At 40.7% G+C, this 19502-nt stretch overlaps 2 protein-coding genes across 5 annotated transcripts; both read right to left on the bottom strand.

Annotated features, from left to right (window-relative positions):
• Positions 1–292: 292 nt before the first annotated feature.
• On the bottom strand, positions 293–7346 carry wee1 (WEE1 G2 checkpoint kinase). Its single transcript, XM_029434752.1, has 10 exons — positions 6386–7346; positions 5233–5444; positions 4470–4536; positions 4076–4248; positions 3358–3626; positions 3136–3225; positions 2590–2675; positions 2319–2489; positions 1704–1849; positions 293–1478 (listed from the first exon to the last, which is right to left on the bottom strand). The coding sequence occupies exons 1-10, from the start codon at positions 6875–6877 to the stop codon at positions 1322–1324; spliced, it is 1863 nt and encodes a 620-aa protein (XP_029290612.1). The 5' UTR covers positions 6878–7346; the 3' UTR covers positions 293–1321.
• Positions 7347–8641: 1295 nt separating this feature from the next.
• On the bottom strand, positions 8642–19116 carry znf143b (zinc finger protein 143b). 4 transcript variants are annotated; one of them, XM_029434589.1, is made up of 15 exons: positions 18970–19116; positions 17009–17124; positions 16114–16302; positions 15928–16008; positions 15081–15277; positions 14631–14699; positions 14430–14546; positions 14148–14223; positions 13635–13760; positions 12831–13010; positions 12479–12706; positions 11762–11910; positions 11150–11302; positions 10503–10671; positions 8642–9011 (listed from the first exon to the last, which is right to left on the bottom strand). In XM_029434589.1, the coding sequence occupies exons 2-14, from the start codon at positions 17112–17114 to the stop codon at positions 10516–10518; spliced, it is 1827 nt and encodes a 608-aa protein (XP_029290449.1). In that variant the 5' UTR covers positions 17115–17124; positions 18970–19116; the 3' UTR covers positions 8642–9011; positions 10503–10515. The 4 variants fall into 4 exon arrangements, with proteins under 4 accessions (XP_029290449.1, XP_029290448.1, XP_029290446.1 ...); XM_029434586.1 differs by having other exon boundaries at positions 8881–9011; positions 10543–10671; XM_029434587.1 differs by having other exon boundaries at positions 8881–9011; positions 10543–10671; positions 17009–17121; positions 18970–19046.
• Between the last annotated feature and the right edge of the window lie 386 nt (positions 19117–19502).

The raw sequence follows: 19502 nt of genomic DNA, 5'->3' as shown, positions 1-19502 counted from the left end.
GGGGCTATTTATTTGAGTAAAAAAACTAAGTAGATTTTCCTGATTACACTCACAGGCTTACTTTTATTTAAGAATTATTTCCTTTACTAAATACTAGGATTTAAAAAAAAACTAAAAACACATTTGAGGAAGAAATGCTTTAAACAAATAAATTATGACATACCATGTATAAAAAAAAGTGATGTTTTAGATGTGGGACTGCTCAACTACAGGCCTTAAAATACTTTACACGATAAATCTGACAGTGTTTGTAAAAGGAAGATCCTTAATAAATGATCACAGTGCACAGAACCAAAGTGTAGATGGTGAGAATTTATTAAAAGAACATATGTACAAGGTTACAACAACATAAATGCTGTTTTGTGTTAGAGGTTACAAGAACAAAAAAAGATGAAGAACACTTTTCTAAACAGTTGAGCGTTGTGTGGCAAAGAAAAACAACAGAACACATGAGAACGTAAAGAACAGGACAATGATTGTTCTAATGCTACAGGCAGGGTTGGCAGCACCGAGGGGAAATTAAAACACTATGGATCAGTTCTAACCTCACAGATAATGAGTTAGCTTACAGGTTTTGGAACTCCAAAACGAAATGGATGATTTTTCCTCAAATGGCATGATCCATTCTCCATCCGGCTAGAAGAATGAACATTAAAATTGGGGGGAAACGGACTCCTGCTACTTCAAAATAAGAGCCAATGACCTCTAGAACGATCCAACCTGAAATGGCCAAACCCTGATACACACAAAACATCAATAGCAGCAGGTTTTTACTTTTTTTCCTCTTTAAAAACAAAAAAAATGTGGCAAGTTCCAGATGTTGCCTCCAAAGTGCTCCATTACAAACACAGAAATCATCAGTTCTCAGACCCTCTGGTACCCAGCATCAGGCATTTGACAGGCAGTAAGGTGCGCACGGCAAGTACATTCACACTGAAGAGAGCTTCACTGCAGCTTCGATCCGCTGCCAACAGGCTTCGGCTTTGTCGAGGGAAGTGCAAGGACAGAAACGGAGAGAGCGCCAGACGCCTATGCTAAACTTAAGGAATGACAGAGTGTTAAAAAGGTAAAGGAACTACCTTTTAGGAATGACATTTTCTTTTTCCTAAGTTAAAGTCCATTAGGGAAAAAAGGGCTGAACTATGTTGGCAATGAGAGTCTATCAAGACCCGGGCCGCTGCGGTAAGGCCTCAGCCTCAGCACATGGGCCGCTCTACCAGCTACCGGGCGCCCCATCTGACTGGGTTTATGATATTTTTTATTTATTTTTTAAGGTCCATGAGCCTCCGTGTTTCACTTCCTGTTAGCGTGGGCTAAAGTCTCAGTAGATGGTGAGGCTGACCGACCGGTTCATCTTCTTGCCGATGAGTCTGGAGGTTCTGGCGTGCGGCTGGACCGTGGAGCGGGTCAGAATCCTGTCGGTGGACAAAACCTTCTCCTCTGCTGCAGCCCGAGCCTGCTGGGCCTTCTTCAGCTCTCTGAGGAAGATGAAGATGTTGCGTTATTTAGGGGACCAGAGGGAGGTTATATCGTATACATTATATTATAGATTCATCGCTCAGTTTTCAGAAATCAGAAGATATTCGCTTCTCAAGATGAAACCAAAGAATGTTGTCATTTTCCTTAATATCTAATAAACAATGTCTGACCTACTAATGAGCATCAACGGGTTAAATATTTGTCTCTGTGCTGCTGAAACTTACTTCTGGAGCAGCGCGTTCTTGAACTTCTCTGCGTTGAGTTCGACTCGGAGCTGGTCGGCACTCATTCTGGCAGCTGTGAGGAGCACGGGGTGTTTGATGAGCTCGGACGTTGACGGCCGTCTACTTGGATCAGGGTGGATCATCAGCTGAGAGAAAAAATATAAGATTTAGTTTTTAAATTCATTCAATTTAAAAACATGGCGGTCTTTCTTCATGACAGTCGAGTTCACAATATTCCAACGGGCTTCTAGCGGTTATTTCTTTACTGTAAACTGTATATAAATTATATTTGTAATACATTTGTAAATATCATTCACATTTCAATATTGCCATCTTTAATTTCTCATTTATATATTTTGTATGTCTTTATTTAAATCATTTATTTCTATTGTTTATTTTTACAGTAACCATTTTAGAGCAAAAATAGGTGATGGGTCACAATGAGTTATATATTCCTCTACTCACGAGAACAACTTTAAAAACATTTTCTTTAGGTTCGTTGTTCGTCCAAAACAATCCAATGAATTTAGAAAATCATCACCAAGAAGCAGACGCACTGACACCCGCTGGTGGAACAAGGCATATAACACGAGAAACGTATGCGTCGACCGTTACCTTGAGAAGACTGATGAAGTCTGCAGAAAGCACTTGAGGGATGGCGGGCAGTTTTCCCTGTCGGATTTCGTGCCATTTGTCTCCGTTGGTGGGAAGAGGCTCGGCCCCCGAGGCGCTGACGACAGTCAGAGCCAGAGCAAAGATGTCCGCCTTCGTCAACTTACTGTAGTCCTACAAACGAGAATCAGAACAATGAGGAGGAAAGTGAACACCGCTGCGATGCTCTACCTATTCAAAAGAAAACGGCTGTTATTAAAGCCAGATGACAAACCTCTTGTAAGACTTCGTTGGCGAGGTATCGGCTGTCACCTTCCTCCACTTGTGGATTGTTCACTCGTGTCACGTGACCGAGATCACCTGGAGAGGGAACACGTACAGAATACATTTAAGCCATGAACATATTTACAGAGTAAAATTAAAGAAATACAAGTAAAACAGGAACAACAAAGTAATTCTACCGGATCTGGAGACCCTGTATCGTCCACTTTAGTACCCGTGTGCTAATCCTTCCCCACTAACTGCCTGAATTAAACATCATTCACAAAAGCACTATTGACCTTTTTGACATCCACTTATTTCCCACAAACATTCTTCTGATGTCTATATTTCAACTGAACTTGCAATAAATTAAAGTAGTAATACAGCATGCTCCTCATACATGTGATAATTCACCTGTAAAACAAACATGTTTTATGTTTTAATGTCTGCTACTATCATTTAAAATAATTCCTCCTATTGTTCAACTGCATGTTTCACTCTGAACTAGAAATAATAACACAAAGTTATCCCACAAGACGACGAAGAGGAAGCAGCTTACCTATTTTGTAGATGACGCTGGTGGTCATCCCTTCGTCGTCGTCACATTCATCGCAGTTGGATACAGACTTCCGTGAAATAAAGATGTTGCCTAGAACAAAACATTTTTATTAGTTTCTACCCAGAAAAGGTTAAAGACACAAATATAAATGTACTTTTATATATAAGTGTTATCTTATGTAAATCCCATCACTAGGATCATTTTAAAATCCCAAGTACTCACTGGGCTTGATGTCCATGTGCACCAGAGACGTGGAGTGGATGTATTTGAGTCCTCGCGTGACTTGCAGCAGCAGATCTTTAAGCTCCAGCTCCGACAGGTAGCTGAGCCGCCTGTAGTTCTCTGCGATGGCGTCGGAGAGCGTGCCGCCGTTGCAGTACTCGTTCTGGATGAGCATGTGGTCGTCCTCGGCCCACGCAGAGTAGTAACGCACCACGTGGGGATGTTGGCCCAGCACGGCGTGGGCATACACCTCCCGCAGGGCGTTCTGTCTGTGGAGGAGGGGAGCAGACCGTTTTAATTAAAGCACGTCTGAAGTAGTTAAAATGGAGAAAATAAATGGTGCCTCTCGTCTTTACAGGGAAAACATTATTGCAGTGCCTGTCCAATTATGCACAGGAGCACTGCGTGCCGTGTGTACTCTGTTACATTGATTATAAGGGGGAAGGTAACATTTAACTTGATTTACTTTCATGTTAATGCTATGCCTAGTTCCTTAGTTTTAAAGCACTTTGCGCTGCATTTCTGTTTACTGAAAAAGGTGCCATACAAACAAAGAGTATCATTAAAAATCTGCATGTGCACTTTGAAATGTGGGACCGTTATTACAAAATGACTGGTGCAACACAAAGTTCACATCCTGGTGGTTTTGCAGTTTTAAATGTCTTTTCATTTAACTATTTTAAGGTTTAAGAGTTTTTCAGATACAAAGTCAACTTACTCGTCTACGGATCCTGCCAGAGGTTTCTTTGATCTCTTGATGGCGTAGATGCAGCCATCAAGTCTTTTCACACACTTGAACACAGCACCAAACTCTCCACAGCCGATCTTCTCCAGCTCGAGGAACTCGGAGGTGTACCTGGACATCATGTTGCTCTCCATCATGGTGATCCTCTGAGAGGAGAAAAACAAATGTATTACAAATGGACACTTAGCATAACCATTTAAACCAAGGTTTCCTCTGCGGATTTAATCAAGGTATATGGAGTTGTGACTTTGTTAATACATTCTACTGTTACTTGTATTTTGTTTTTTTAAATGTATTAGCCTTTCCTGGTGCCATGGGTTTATTATTTTATCTGTAATCAATGTAAATCAGATGTGCAATAAATTACCTTTGATGGTGGCACTATTTCCTCTTCTCCCTCACCGTCACTTGCCTCCATGTCTTCTCCACAAGAGCTGAAAGAAGACAATGGAGGGTGTTGGTTAGCATTCTGTACAGCAGGGGGCAGCACTGGGGGGGGGGGGGGGGGTTTCACAAGCACATGGTAGAGTTCACCAGTAACCATGAGGCCAGCCAAACCCCCCTGGCCTTAGTCAAAGGCTTTAATGTATTGTGGTACAACAATGGGTTTGATGCATGTTCAAGATAACAGCTAAACTTGTATAACAAAGTGAGCGGTTACCAGCTTTAGCTTGACCGCGATGACCCAGATTAAAGGTGATTGCACAACTGACCAGGAAGTATGTAACCAAAATATTATTGACTGCCGCTTGTCAACTCCCCCCAGCCATTTTGGAAAAGTACTACACTCTGCAAGTCTGTTAAGCACTTCAAGGTGCATTTTGCAGCTCCTTAAAGCAAATGGTAAATAACATATACAGTACACCGATCAATGCATTAAAATCAGATGTTATTGTGCAATAACAACCAAAATTATGTTTAATTCAAAATGACAAAGTATCACGTTTCACTGGTTTGTAAGTAGACTTGGCACCCTACATTTCCTAAATTGCAAGTAGTTTCAAGCACTTTATTCAAAATCCAAGCACTTTTTAAACCTTGACCACATTAAAATTACAAGTGTCTTCAAAGATGTCCAAGAACCATGCACAGCTGATATTTGAGATTGATCCCTCTCTAACTAAACTTACTCGTTCCAGTGGGCTCTCTTCCTGTTTCTCTGCTGTGTGGCGGACTGGATGAGGAGGGAGTCGGGGGTGAAGGGGTTAAAGTTGACCAGAGGGGTCTGCTGTCTCCGGCTGCTGTCTGTGATCGACTTTCCTGAAGGCTCCACATTCTTGAACAGGGCAACTCTCCTGCTGGAGGATCCCGAGCCGGAGCTCCTGGCTTTGGATAACAAACTCTGAAGAAAGAGAGACAGATTTAGTGCTTTGTTAATTAAAAGAGAAAAAGCAAACCATCCAGTAATATTTACAGAGGAAAGTTTCTGATGTACATATAGGAACTTATTTCTACTTGCTTTTTGTTAGGGAAATATGTTACCCGGGTATTAATACAGGGTGCCCTTATTTTATGTTTTTCCTCACTTGTTTACTGTTTTTTACTTTGCTGATTTTGTTTGAGGTTTAATTTGTTTGTTACTTATTCATTCATCTACTGTAGCAACTTATTGTGTCCCATTATATTTGTATGTATTGAAAAAGTTAATAATTACAACAACCAAATAAACCTGGTTAATAAACAATACGTGAATGGTAGTGGAATATCTTAGTTACAAATGTGGTGCTTAAGAAATAAGGTAAAATGTTGTGTAATCGCAGATAGTAAAAAAAACAAACATGCCCAGACAAAAAAATCCAGGTCACCAAATCATCTGGTTGGCTGACTACAGAGGGAGCATTATGCAAGAGTACAGTTGTACATTAACTAGTTAACCGACATAGCAAAAGTATCCTCAGGAATTCAAAAAAGTGACCTTATCAGGTTGTATAAGCTGCTGTTGCTTATATGTCAACACATGCTAAGATCCAGAGCTTGCAGCCAAATAAATGTGCAAAGAAGAAAGTTCACTCTAAATGCTGTGTGGGGGGGGTTTCTGCAGGATCACAAACTAAAAAGTTTTAAAAGGTTTTCCATGCAAAACAAGCAAAGTCTGACAATGATCTCGAATAAACATTGGTATTCGTCTTTTATCAACAACAGGGCTCCTACACCCGTCAAATTTAAGCACTTTTCAAACTTGTCCAGCCCCATACAGATGTGGTAAAGTTAGAAAAAAGGTAGAATCAAAAAGTGAATTATTGTATTTCTTCATCTAAAAACTATTCGGGTAAAAATACTAACCTTTGGTGTGTGCGGTGTGTCAAAAAGTCTAAGTTTTCTGAAGGTTTTATGTGGAGGTGTGTCGGGGCAGTCTGGGATCGGGGAGCTGGATGCCTCTCCGTCGTCCTGGACGTAGGACCGGTCCGGTGATCCTCCTCCGTACAGCCGAGATGCTTTCCTCGGCGACGGTGAGCAGTTAGCGAAGATAACGCTGCTCGGTGATCGCAGGTGAGACGGAGAACCGAAGCTCTCCTCGTCCCACAGCTCCACGTCATCGTCCCCGCAGGACTGGTTCGTGGGGCTGCTGCTGCCCTCCAGACGTTTGTCGACGGTGTCCCGTCGCACTGGCATCGGGGAGTCCATCTCCGTGAAGCCAGACTCTCCTCCGGTGCTGTTGTTAACGTCCTCAATGGGCTCGTCCTCCCCGTCGCTGGATGTAAACTGTAATTTTTGCCGGATTGGCAAAGTTTTAGGAGACGGAGATCCGTGCCGATGGTGGCTGTAGCTCGACATTTTCAGGATTTAAACCCCGGCGTCGTCGACGGGAAAATCACGCGGTTGGACCCCCGCTACCGTTTTCGGTGGCAAATAACCACAAAGCTAGCCAACTTCTAACTACCTTAAAATAAAAGGTATCGATTCAAAAAGTGTCCAAAAGGTACAGTGAGACGCTTAAAGGTATGTTAGCATCCCATGAAAAGTTATCTTGTTTGCTAACTCCAACACGCCCCTCCAACGTTGAGAAATGGCCACGGAGTAGCTAGCTAGTTTTCACCGTACGAACACCGTCCCGAAGAAGCTGTTAAACTAAAACCAAACTCAGAAACTACCCGGTCCAGTCGAGTATCGGTATCCGTCACTACCTTCTTGATGTCTCACAAACACAGAAACACGTCTTTCCACGATAAAAACCAAACCAATGTTTACAAAAAAGTTTGAATGAGTCAAGAACTAGGCGGCTCTTCCTATCACGCGCGTGGCAAAGGACTTCCCGCGACCGTTGGTCACATGCTCCCGGCCAGCCAATCAGAGCGATTCTCGGATTTTTGAAAGATGGGCGTTCAGGAAGGGTTTCGGGAAGCGTTACGTCATCGGTGGCACAGCAACGATCTGGCGCGAACGCCGCGTGCCTTTCAAGTCCTTGACGGAGTCACCAATTACATTAACCTCGAGACAATGCGGCCTTTATTGAGACGGCACGATCAAAGGAGCCGCTATACTTAATCTATAATCTAAAATCAGATTATATCTGAATAGAAACCCCACTCGTTAAACAAGTTACAATACATATAGGCCTTTTTATATACCGGTTAATTAAAAAGCAGCGAACAAGTGGCCTCCTCAGATCATTAAAGATTAGCACCATCAATCATAGATATAAAACAATAATATAAATACTTGTTCCTGTATTAGAAACTCAAGTAAACGCAAAAGGGTTAGCATCTAAATATACAAAAGTAAAATGACTCATGCAGAGTGTCCCATTTAAGAATAAGGTTTTATATTATTGGATTATAATCTATATATTTGATAAAGAAATGCTTTTAATGTGGGGCTAATTTGAATTGCTTTATATAGGCTTCTGCTTTGTGTCTTAATCTATAATTATATATCTTATAGTTGATAATATTTGAATCTGTAAAGTATATATTGGAGTAAACAATACAATACTTTCCTCTGAAATGTAGCCGAGAAGTATAATGGAACATAAATTGGAATTATTCAAACAAAGTACAAGTACTAATAATTTAAATTATTTTTTAAGAGAAACAAGCATCGTTAAACAAACATACTAAATTGGCACAGGGTGTTATTGCTGTATTATATTATGCTTAATATATCACTCGTTATAACTGATGATCCACTTTACATATTGTTGGTTACTTCTATAATAACACTGCATCTTATTTAATAAGTTCATATCTTTCAGGTAAAATGATAAACACACTTTCCAATTCTTGGTGGGAAATTCACAAATTGAATCAACAGGTACATTTTAGGAATGACTTACATACACACCTGTGCAAATATGTTTCCTGTATATCGTCTCTTATCAGGTGTTTAAGGCCGATACATGATAACACACACGTCATCTACATCTTCAAGGTCATACTAAGGTATTGTTCTCACAATGTTCACCTTTATGTTCTGTCACTATTTTATTACTACTTAACTGAATCTATAAATAATATATAATATTTATTTGTTGTATGTGCTGTAGGTATGTTTTAGTATGTTTAACATGGATTCAGGTGTTTTAAAATCAAGTACAGTCAACTAACCACACGCTTACTTTTAATTAGAAATAGCATTAGCTGTACACCGCACTGTGCACTGTGCACCATAAACATTAGAAAGCTTTCCCCCCCTCTCCCGTCTTCTTGGTTGAGGGACAAAATAGCATAGCAGAACTCCAGTTATCAAAATCCTATGTACACATAAAAGCTCAATTCTTTTGTGGGGGGAAAAAAACAAAAACATGGAGGAAGACTTGTGATTTCTCTTGTTGAAATAGTCCCATTAAGATGGTTTTGATCCTAAATCGTAGTTCATAATGAGTCCATCAATCATCCAGGCCCGGCGACTCTCCTTGCTGTATTCTTGATGCTATTCTGATGGCTTCCTCCAGCGAAGGCTGATCACTAAGCTACAAAGAGAAGGAAAACAATGCACATTATACCAACGTTAATTGACAAGCGGATAACCACCATTAAATCGATCACTACGTTGATTTACTGTGATACCCCTTCAAAAGACAAAACCACCTCTGATTGTGACGGACTGTTACAGGCTTTCATTGACACATGGCAACAGGTTGAAACAGAGCTAGTCCTTTGTAATTAGGGGGGGGGGGGGCAATGAAAACAACATTTTTCAGGATAAATTAAAGGTCATGAGGACGGCACCCTCTGGTGTTTTAGGCCTGAATAGTTAATATGGTATTCAAATTAAATAGTGTAATATGTGGTTGCAGAGTTTGCACAGATATATTAAGAGTACTTTCAAGGTACCTTTCTAATCACATGTGATGTCACTATAAAAGATACGTTTACAGTATTAACACAAAGCAATTCATCTCTATCGACACTTTCTACCAGCTTTTAATGTCAACTTGATGTCATGGTTATTTCCAGATAAGGGATCAGCAGAGGATTTATCGAGCTTTAATGACGAGTGAACACAAGAAAATAACTTTCCCACTAATGTCCTTCTTTTTTTACTGAGAAATAAAACCTTAACTCTAAATTGTTATTCATTGTGTTCCTTTATTTATTATCGCAGAGTGTGCTGCTGCTCATCCTGAATTTGGATTACATGTAAACTCACACCTGCGGCATGTCGTTAGGTTAGGGTTTAGTTTGATCCCTAATCAAATGCACCAGCAGGAGGGCGGCGTCACTCCTACGATTTGTATTAGGCGTTTAAGCAAATAGCTTAACCGTGTGGGGTGTGGGGGGGGGGGGTTATTTGACTGAAACTCCTGTCAGTATCATGCTGATACGATCACATCATCTCCATGTTCTTAAGAAATGTAAATGTCATGTTTTGATAGTTTTTTTATTTAAATTAAATGTGCTTATCTACGAACGCCTTCATAACCAGCTCAGTGACCTTTCTGTTCCCCTCGGAGCTTCAGGCGCCGTCACACGTGGAGCGTCCAACATGAATTATAAGATGCCCTTAAGTAAATCCTCATTTAGACAAACAGCTTCGTCTGTTCGGGGTATGACCTCGGGGACTTCTTTCAAACTGGATCCTGACTGGAATTATTTTAAACTCAAACTGAAGCCGTTTAAAAAAGAAAGAGTCATGAAGTCACAACTGATCTGCTGCTTCCATCTTTATTATTGTATTAGTGCGTGTCTTGTTTTGCTTCGTCTGCATTTTCTTGTTGAGTTCTGAGTTTGTGTTTTGTCTCTTTTAAATTTGTTGTTGAGTGTTATGAATTTTAAGGCTTTAAATGCTGCGGTGTGTGGCATTAGTTTATGCTACATACTTGTCCCTATAAAGAAATGCAGTCGACTCTGTGGGATCAATACCAAACCTATAACTGATACCTCTGGATTTAATGAATCCAGTCTTCTTCTTCTTCTTCTTCTTTAAGGGGAACTAAACAGAGTCACGGACTGAAACTCACCCCACTAATCTATTCACTCCCAAGGTGTTGGTCTACCAACCTGCACAGCGATGTGAGTGCCATTGGAGGTGGCCAATAATGTGACAGGATGAATGTCATCCTGATCTTGGCTGTAGCCCGCCTCCTCCACAGTTTGGAACGCGCCCATGTCCGGTGTCATGATGGCCACCTGAGGGAGACACAAATCAATCAGTGCCGGACCACATCTGGTGTTCAAGAACAGGGTTACTTTGTGACTTTCAGGAGATTAGGTGTGAAAGGTTTCTCATGTGGGCAGATGTGTGGTGTAAACAAAAGTTATCCTGTCATGAAATGAAATGTTTGAGCACCACAAAGTGTATTTCTGGTGTCTTGTGAACCCATGATGGTTGGACGCTTTGTGTGCATGACCCGAAATACAGGAAATCAATCTGGTGCCGTCATGGAGGTCCAGCAGAGAACATGTTGTGCTTAATATCCAATATAACATTCAATCAATTAAAAGAGTCTGGTCTTGTGAAGCTCCGTTTAGTTCATGAAGTACAAATAATAAATAAAACAATACAATATATATATATATATATATATATATATATATATATATATATATATATATATATATATATATATATATATACAGTTTACACAAAACTCTGTCAATTGTTTACCTGTTCCTCTGTGCCGTCTGTCGTTACCATGGTAACCGCGTGAGCACCTTGCGTCGCCAGTTCGTGGGCCGGGATGGTGATGGTTGTGCCTTCATGGGTTACCATGGTGATTGTGCCCCCCATAGCTTGTAGGTCTGCTTCAGAGATGCTGACCTGTGAGGCACAACGCAGGCTCACAGTGAATCATTCTGATCATATCTGTTCTTATACATCTCCCCTTCAACACATCTGTAGTTTGATCCTCATCGTTATCGTCCGCTAAACATACAGAAATAAGACACGCCATCGTGACCACCGCGTCTAAAGCTTACAACGTGTGAAAGAGCGATGTCTAGTTCCACATCAGGATATAGAGACAATATGTTGTCCAGCTCTGAGATGCAGATGTAGAGTCGTTATTAAAAACTTTCCCACAAGTGTCGACAGTTTGGAGACCACACACGCACGCACGCACGCACGCACGCAGATTATAAACTGATTTAATTGTGAATTTGGTCAAAACTAATATCAGTTTCTTAGTTTTTTATATAATTTGAATGTATTTTGCACACATTTAAAGTATGAACAAACATTAAAATATTTATTATCTGTGATGTCATCGCGTTCCGTTACCTGCTGTTGTGTTCCGTCCTCCTGCGTAACCAAGGCGATGTGCTGCTGACCAATCATTTCGACGCTATCCACAGGAACCTGCTCCGAACCGGAGTCGTCCGCCCCGACCACCGTGGTTGTGTAGCTGACGTTCGGGTCGTCAATGGCATCTGAAATCAAATGGAGAGATTTAGTTCTGAATAACTTTAGATAATGATCCATGTAAAATGTGACAGATTTAAACATTTCCCCAAAAGTTTCATCAGAACATCCGTCCAAAACCAATAGATATTCAGTTTATTATCTTACATGACAAATTAAAGAATCAAATATTTAATAATTATCAATTAATCTGCTAATTATGACCTTGATTAATTGTTTGTTCTATAACAATGTATTCAGATGACTTGTTTTATTAAATCAATTTATACAAATTAAATAGAATAATTAAAAAAAATGTATTTAAATTAAAATGATTATTTAAAATTAAAATAATCATTTAAATTAAAAATAATCATTTAAATTAAAATAATCATTTAAATTAAAAGGATTATTTAAATTAAAAGGATTATTTAAATTAAAAGGATCCACAGCTACCTGTTGCAAACTTCTTCCCAAAATTATTATTTTAATTAAAATTATTATTTTAATGATACATTTTTGCCTATTTATTTTCTTTTTTCTGTCAATCGCAGTTTGATGTAAACTTATAAATCTCTTCACTGTATTTACACTGACCTGTTGGGGGTTCAAAGTAAGCCTCCTGCTCCTCCTCGATGGGCTCTGTGTCGTTGTGCGCGGTGCGTTTGTGCATGGCGAGCGTTGAGATCTGCTTGTAGGTTTTCCCACAATGGTTACAGTTGTAAGGTTTGCAGGGTGTATGAACCACATGGTGTTTGTAAAGGCTGGAGTATTCTGTGAAGCGCTTTTCACAGCCAGGCACCGTACAGACATACGGTTTCTCTCCTGGAGAAGCAGAGAAGTCGGTTATCTTGTGACCAAACACAAGCAACATACCACACAGCTGTACAATCATTTAAAACTACGGCTCATCACAAGCTGTTAGGAGCAGACGAGGTGAAGGACTCACCCGTGTGTATCCTCATATGGTTCTTATAGTTGGTTGCGCTGGCGAATGAGCGTCCACAGCTTGGCTCAGAGCAGTAGTACGGCCGCTCCCCGGTGTGCGTTCGAATGTGAACTTTGCGGATGTTGGAGGTGGTAAACGACCTGCCGCAGCCGTCGACCGGGCATTTGAAAGGCTTCTCTCCTGCAGGCAAGAGATGATGTTCGGGTTTAGGGAGGAACTCATCATTCCCGCTTTAAATCTCCGTACAGGTGCAGAAAACATGTTCATACACTCGAAGCCTTTATCGTCACATCTAAATTCATATTAACTTCGAGCGTACAAGCCTATTCCTAAACTTGAAAACAGAACGATTATAATTTAGCACTACGGACCGTGTGCAGAATGTTCCAGAGTGTCGTATGGGTCTGACTGAGCTGAGTTTTACATTTAAAAAAAGGAAAACGATCTATTCCTCTCCCAACGAGATCTAAACGGCAGAAATCGGGTTATTGAATAACAAACAGTGTCTCGAGTCATGCTTCTCATGATGATCGTGTGCCTGAAGACTCCTGCAGCACGCTGGTCGCTTCGGGGGAAAATTCAATCTGTGTTCTTTCAAAAAAACCCAGTGCATGACTCTGGAAGTTTTAAAAAACACTCACTCACTCACAGTCCCTTTGAGGCCGAGTGAGCAGTTACTGTTTCAGCTCCCAGCAGCTCACCCTGTGCCCCGGCTGAGTCACATACAAGTCATGTACACGCCTCTCAAACAGAAAGTGTGATAACATTATGTTGATGTTGGTGATCCTTGGTGTTGTTGTGTACCTGTATGAGTCCTTGTGTGTTTCTGAAGGTCTCCGGAGGTTTTGAAGGACTTGCAGCAGTTCAGCTCTTGACATCTGTATGGCTTCTCCCCCGTGTGTGTGCGTGAGTGACTCTTCAGTCCGTAGCCTTAAAGATCGCCATAAAAAGAGAAATTGAGTCATTCACATTCATTAAGCCTTTCTTCCTGGTTGATGCACGAACCAGGAAGAAAGGAAGAAAGTGTCGTAAGTTGATACTTTACGATCTTTTGCACCTCAGCCTGATTTCATTTTGTTCTCAAATTGTCACACAAATTAACAATTTTGCAAAGTTAATGTTACTGAAAGTGAAAAAAGATTAATCTATGAATCGGAGATGCTTCAAAGTGTTGTTGTTCTGTTCCCACGCTACACCTTAAAAACATAACCTCCTTGGCAATTATAATTAAGAACATTTAAATGTAAAATATCTACACATTGAAAATGTTCAATGTGTAGATATTATAAAAAGTTCATATTAAGTCTCCACAGCTACCTGTTGCAAACTTCTTCCCACAGCCAGGATAGTCACAGATGTACGGTTTGTCTCCAGTGTGGGAGCGTTCATGCACCTGCCGGACACACAAACAGAACTGTGTAGCAGAGAGAAAGCAAACTAACAGCATCATCGGAAGATGCTGTAAGGGAAACGCCGTCTTTAAACAATCCCACGCTTGGGTGGGAACAAGCAGAACTTTCTCTTTCCATTACTTTACTTTTCATTCAGCAGACGCTTCACTGCCACGTGCACACACAACCACTACACCCCCACTCTTACCTTGAGATGGTGGGCGGTGGTGTAGAGCTTTCCACAGCCTTCGTATTCACAGCGGAAAGACTTCTCTCCTACGTTTGAGGTCCTTCCTGTTCTGTTGTCTTGACCCTGTATCACAATCTGAAAAAGAAAAAACATGAATTAGACTTCACTGTCAAATCTGGACGGATGATACAAAAGTAATGAAAAAGAAAATACTCTTACCCGCATGTGGACGCCATTGTCTGCTTCTACTCTGCCGTAGGACCCCAAGGGGTTTTCTATATTCTCCACCTGACAGGAAGGAGAAAGGACACTTCCTGTTACAGTATCTGCTGTCAGAGTTATGAACATTCACCATCAAGGGAGATGTACGGAAAAAAGAAAAGGTGTGTTATCAAAATCAAAATGTAATGACACAATATGTAAATGTCTATATTAGCACATGCGTCCCGACACATCCTCTATACGGATTAAATACGCTTTCATTATATATTTCATAGATATATATAATATATATATACATCTGAAGATATATAATATATATATATATATATATACATCTGAAGATATACTGCACATATAAACACAGCCGTTGGGTATGAACGGATAACATGTCATCGAGATTACGTAATCAGCAATTAACTCGAGCCACACCAGGACAAAGCTGTTTACCTTGGTGGTGTACTGTTCCAGCACGCTGATGGTCTCAGGGTCGATGGCCGTGGCATCAGCCTGCAGGTCTGCGATGGTGCCGTCAGCCTGGATGGCCAGGATGGTGTTGGACTGCGGCATGTGCATTGTGTGCTGGATGTAGGCGGTGCTGCCGTCCTCCAGCTGCACCTCCTGCAGGCCGCTCTGGTCGTATGCATCTGCACGGAAACAAGGAGCGGGACGTTCATGTTGAGAGAGAAACTGGGCTCGGGTCCAGTATGAAAACTGAGATGGTTGTTTACTCAGGGAGGATGGATGGTTTCCTACATGACGAGTCTTTCTGTGTAAAATCACTTTGAAATAAATGAGGTTTGCAAATTCATGAGCTAGAATTATTAATGTAGCACACCTTTCTGGGTTGTTTGAGCATTTCTATGAAGCAACATGGAGCAGATTTCAAAGCATTGAGTTGCGTTTAGCCGGAGACCAACTTCTAGTACTCAAAGATCTGAGCTGAACGCAGCCGTAAGACGATGTATGTAGCGTTTGAAGTCGAGTGTGTAACCCGAACCCAAAGTCCACAAACTGGCTGTGGAGCTAACCTTTGATTCAATGCAACAAGTTACCAAAACACTTCTTCTCCAGATGTTGGAAGAGAGCATTATAGAAAAGACGAACCAGAAGCAGATTGAATCAAAGTAGGTAAAGCAAAACATTAAATTGCAACTCTTATCTATTTAAAGAACACATTTTTGTAAGATAGTTTGTAATGTCTGAGGAAAATAAGAGAAACTATTTTATTACAAATAATAGTTTTTTATTATTGCTTTGATAATGTGAAACATACTTGGTATAAAACATTTCTTACCTTTAGGTGTGTGAATGTAGGCTGTTGTTCCATCTTCTAGCTGAACTGCTTGTCCGTCTTCAAGCTGTAAACTATCCCCTCCTACACCAGAAGACAAAGCATTAAGCACAACCGCCTCCCCAACAGTAGCCTCAGCTCAGCTGTAAAACAGCATTAAGTCGTACAGTTTTTAGATCTGTGTTTTACCTCCTTTAGGCATCGACACATGCTGAACGTAGGCGGCCGAGCCGTCCTCCAGCTGGATCACTTGGCCGTCCATGATCTGTGCATCCGAAAAGGAAGATTTGGAGTCGTGCTGGATGTATGCAGTGGATCCATCTGCGAGAGTAACAGCCTGCAGACTCACCGTGTCCATGCTCTCTATCTGATCGCCATCTGGGGACATTAGTTGGCAATACATGAAGTAAGAAGAGCATCATGTTGTGGCTGCACGTGGCAACTTTGAACTGAGTTCACATTCCTTCAAATAAAACACTTCATCATCTCATAGCTTTCTCTATTGCATCCCCTAATACTCTATTTCTATATTAATGAATACGTCCCAATCCCAAGTTGTTACACTCGAAAAGTCTAGAAGAGGACCTCTGATGAAACATGTCCTCTATGAGCCAATCACAATGCCCCACTGTTACCTTTCTTTAGTACCGTGTGTGTGAAGAAGGGGAAATATTCATACTTAATTATTATTTATCGCAACATCCGACATTATCTCCTCACTTTATTTGTGGTAATTTGTATCTCAATACACTTTCATAGTAACTATTTATATACAATGTATGCATGATCATAGACAATAACAATATTATAGCCCCTATTAGAACCAGCCATTACAAAGTGCAAAAATAAAACAGTAACTTTTATTTTTCATGCCTCATATTGTTTATGGTAGAAGCTCGTAATGTACAAAGTATTCTATCTGTAGTATGCATCTGTTCTTGTACTTCTTTTTGTTGCGTGACACAATAGTTTGTCTTGTTTACTATATAATGAGGAAATTGTGAAATAAAATAATAAAAACTGTGTCTGTTCGTCCACTTCAAGCTGTATCGTGACGATGACAAGTTCAAGTTTGGGAGCTCACCTGCCACAGTCACGGCCTCCGTCAGACAGAGCGTGACGGGCTGTCCGTCTGCATCATGAAACTCTGCCATTCCCTGAGAGTCCCGGTTTATCTGGGCCAAGAGCATGATTTAGCTGCTGGAGTGGAGACACACACACAGGAGACGCATATAAAACTCACACTCACGAGTCCACAGGTCAGTAAACACACACACACAGGTCAGTAAACACACACAGACACACACTGAGGATGGAGATGTGAGAACCAGTGTCGAGTTGAATACGTGTGCAATGCCTCAAACACATTCATTTAGTAATATGCAACATATAAGCCCAAATCTGAACACCTCAAGTAAGAGCCTCAAATTCAAGTAATAAAGCATAAACATATGTTCCCACAATATTATTTTCAGCTTCTTCTGTTCAAATAATCTTAAAACGTGATTTAAAAAGCAACCAGAGCTTTTTAACAACACATAGACATGTCCCCATGTCTTCTGTAATGTAATGTTGTCATGTTTTCAACTGCCTGTGCCGATTATCTGTGTAACATTGTTTTGTATTACATTACATGTAATTTAGCAGACACTCTTATCCAGAGCGACTTACAGTGAACTAAGTACAGGGACAGTCCCAGGGGTACAATAGTGGCTGCCTGGTATTGAACTCCCGACCTTCTCGTGTTTTGTTTGGAAGGCGAACCACTAGGCCACCACAACTAGAGTCCCCAAGGCAGTTGGTATTCTAGCCTTGTGTTAGCTGCATTTATTTATTATGCTATTAATGCTGCTTGAAGACATATGGCCTTGACGCTCTCCCTTCGCCGTTCTGGTTACTCATGCATTAATGCAAAAGCAGTATTTTACTTTTATAGTTGCTTACGGTGGAGCTCATTTTTAACTATCAACTAATGATTGATTATTTTCTCTATTAATCAAATTATTGTTTGGTATGTAAAAACTATGAAAACAGTGAAAAATGCTATCCCAATTAAGTGTGACACCTTCACAATGTATGTTTAGTCCAACCTTATAATTATTGTTTATATAATATAAATATATAATCTTCACATTTGAGAAGTTGGAACCATGTTTGTATGAATAATGACTTAATAAATTACTCTTATAGTTAAACTCTTCATGTTTCCTGTGCAAACATCCTAATTTGTTAAGTAACTAAAGCTGTCAGATAAATGTAGTGGAGTAAATATTTACTTCAGATGTATTGCAGTAGCAGTAGAAATACTAATAAGTAAAGTACATGCATGTCCAAAATATGGAGGACTTGTGTAAAAGTACATTCTAATGTTTTTTTAATTATTGATTTCATTTGATTAAAAACTACTCTGCACTGCAGTCATTATATAGTTTGGCGCTTGTTATTTTGAATATAGCATTTGAAGGGCTAGCTAGCTACCATGTTAGCATAACTATGACTTGCCACATTTGTCACCCTGTAATAAAACATTATCCACAAAGTGCAGTGAAGCAGATTTGTTGTAAAAGTTTGAACACTGGCAGCATCTTTGAATTCACAGATGAAGCGATGTCATAACGGAGGAGTAGGGTGGTTATTAGCCACCATGCTAACAACATTGCTAACTACGCCAACCGAACCGGTGCTGTCACGACTTTATTTCAGCAGTTTACTACCAAACTGTTTCTTGCAGATTGTCACATGAATAGCCGTACAGCTATTAGAAGATAGCATCTGAAGTCTTAGCTGGCTCTGTGACAGCTGAAGGTGCTAGCTAGCTGTCTCCACGAAGCTCCCAGCCGAGCTCACATATAACTAGGAAACAACACCGAGCTAATTAATGATAACATAAGCATTTTGACTCGCTGGATGTCATTTTTAATTCATGTTAAAACAGTATTTCCCGTCCGTCTTATGATTCCCAGCCGCAGCCTGTCTCTCCCTCTCCCTCTCGGAGATGGCTGTGGGAATAATGCACACTGGGTAAAAACCAATTTATATACTAACCTCCGAAAAATTTCCAACAATTCCTCCTGTTCGACCACCATGCACCAGTGCAGGAAACGCTTCACCCGCCCGGAACATGTATGACAGCAGTACGCTTCCACACAATGAACCCGCCTACTTCAAAATCCAGACGCGGTGATTGGTTGGAGAGATCATAGCTCCCACTCTGATTGGTCTATTCCCGGTTCTGTGTTGCCGTTATTCAGCTTCTCGGGCCCCAGAAAGACGCCATTCCGCGTCGACTTTCGTATTGTTGACTGAAAACGCGTTGCGTCGTTGTTAGAAAAAATTATATTTAAGCTTCAACATAAGACGACAGTCAACCGAGACTGTGGCTTGCAAGCCGCAGTGTACCACAGGAGGTGGTTAGATGTGTTCTGCTGCAACATAAACAGCAATGTGTGGGGAGGTTTTTCGGCATCCATGTTGAAAACAAGGTCGTGTGGGTAAAAAAAGAGGGGGAATGTGGGCAATGCAGTGAAGAAGAGCAGCACGGTGCAACTGTACAAACTACACAGAGCTTCACATCTGCA

The sequence above is a fragment of the Cottoperca gobio genome, chromosome 6 (assembly GCF_900634415.1).
Source record: "Cottoperca gobio chromosome 6, fCotGob3.1, whole genome shotgun sequence".
Lineage (NCBI taxonomy): Eukaryota > Metazoa > Chordata > Actinopteri > Perciformes > Bovichtidae > Cottoperca > Cottoperca gobio.
The sequence above is the reverse complement of the archived record's forward strand: the minus strand, read 5'-3'. Positions and strand labels throughout refer to the sequence as shown.

Excerpts from the sequence above, each read along its gene's own strand:
- znf143b (XM_029434586.1), bottom strand. The coding sequence starts at position 17,114 with ATGCTCTTGGCCCAGATAAACCGGGACTCTCAGGGAATGGCAGAGTTT. Across the intron at positions 14,700-15,080 it reads TGGAACAGTACACCACCAAG|GTGGAGAATATAGAAAACCC; the intron begins GTAAACAGCTTT and ends CCTTCCTGTCAG. Across the intron at positions 11,911-12,478 it reads TTACTTTGAACCCCCAACAG|ATGCCATTGACGACCCGAAC; the intron begins GTCAGTGTAAAT and ends ATTTGATTTCAG.
- wee1 (XM_029434752.1), bottom strand. The coding sequence starts at position 6,877 with ATGTCGAGCTACAGCCACCATCGGCACGGATCTCCGTCTCCTAAAACT. Across the intron at positions 3,627-4,075 it reads CTGGCAGGATCCGTAGACGA|ACAGAACGCCCTGCGGGAGG; the intron begins GTAAGTTGACTT and ends CCTCCTCCACAG. Across the intron at positions 3,226-3,357 it reads GCACATGGACATCAAGCCCA|GCAACATCTTTATTTCACGG; the intron begins GTGAGTACTTGG and ends GTTTTGTTCTAG.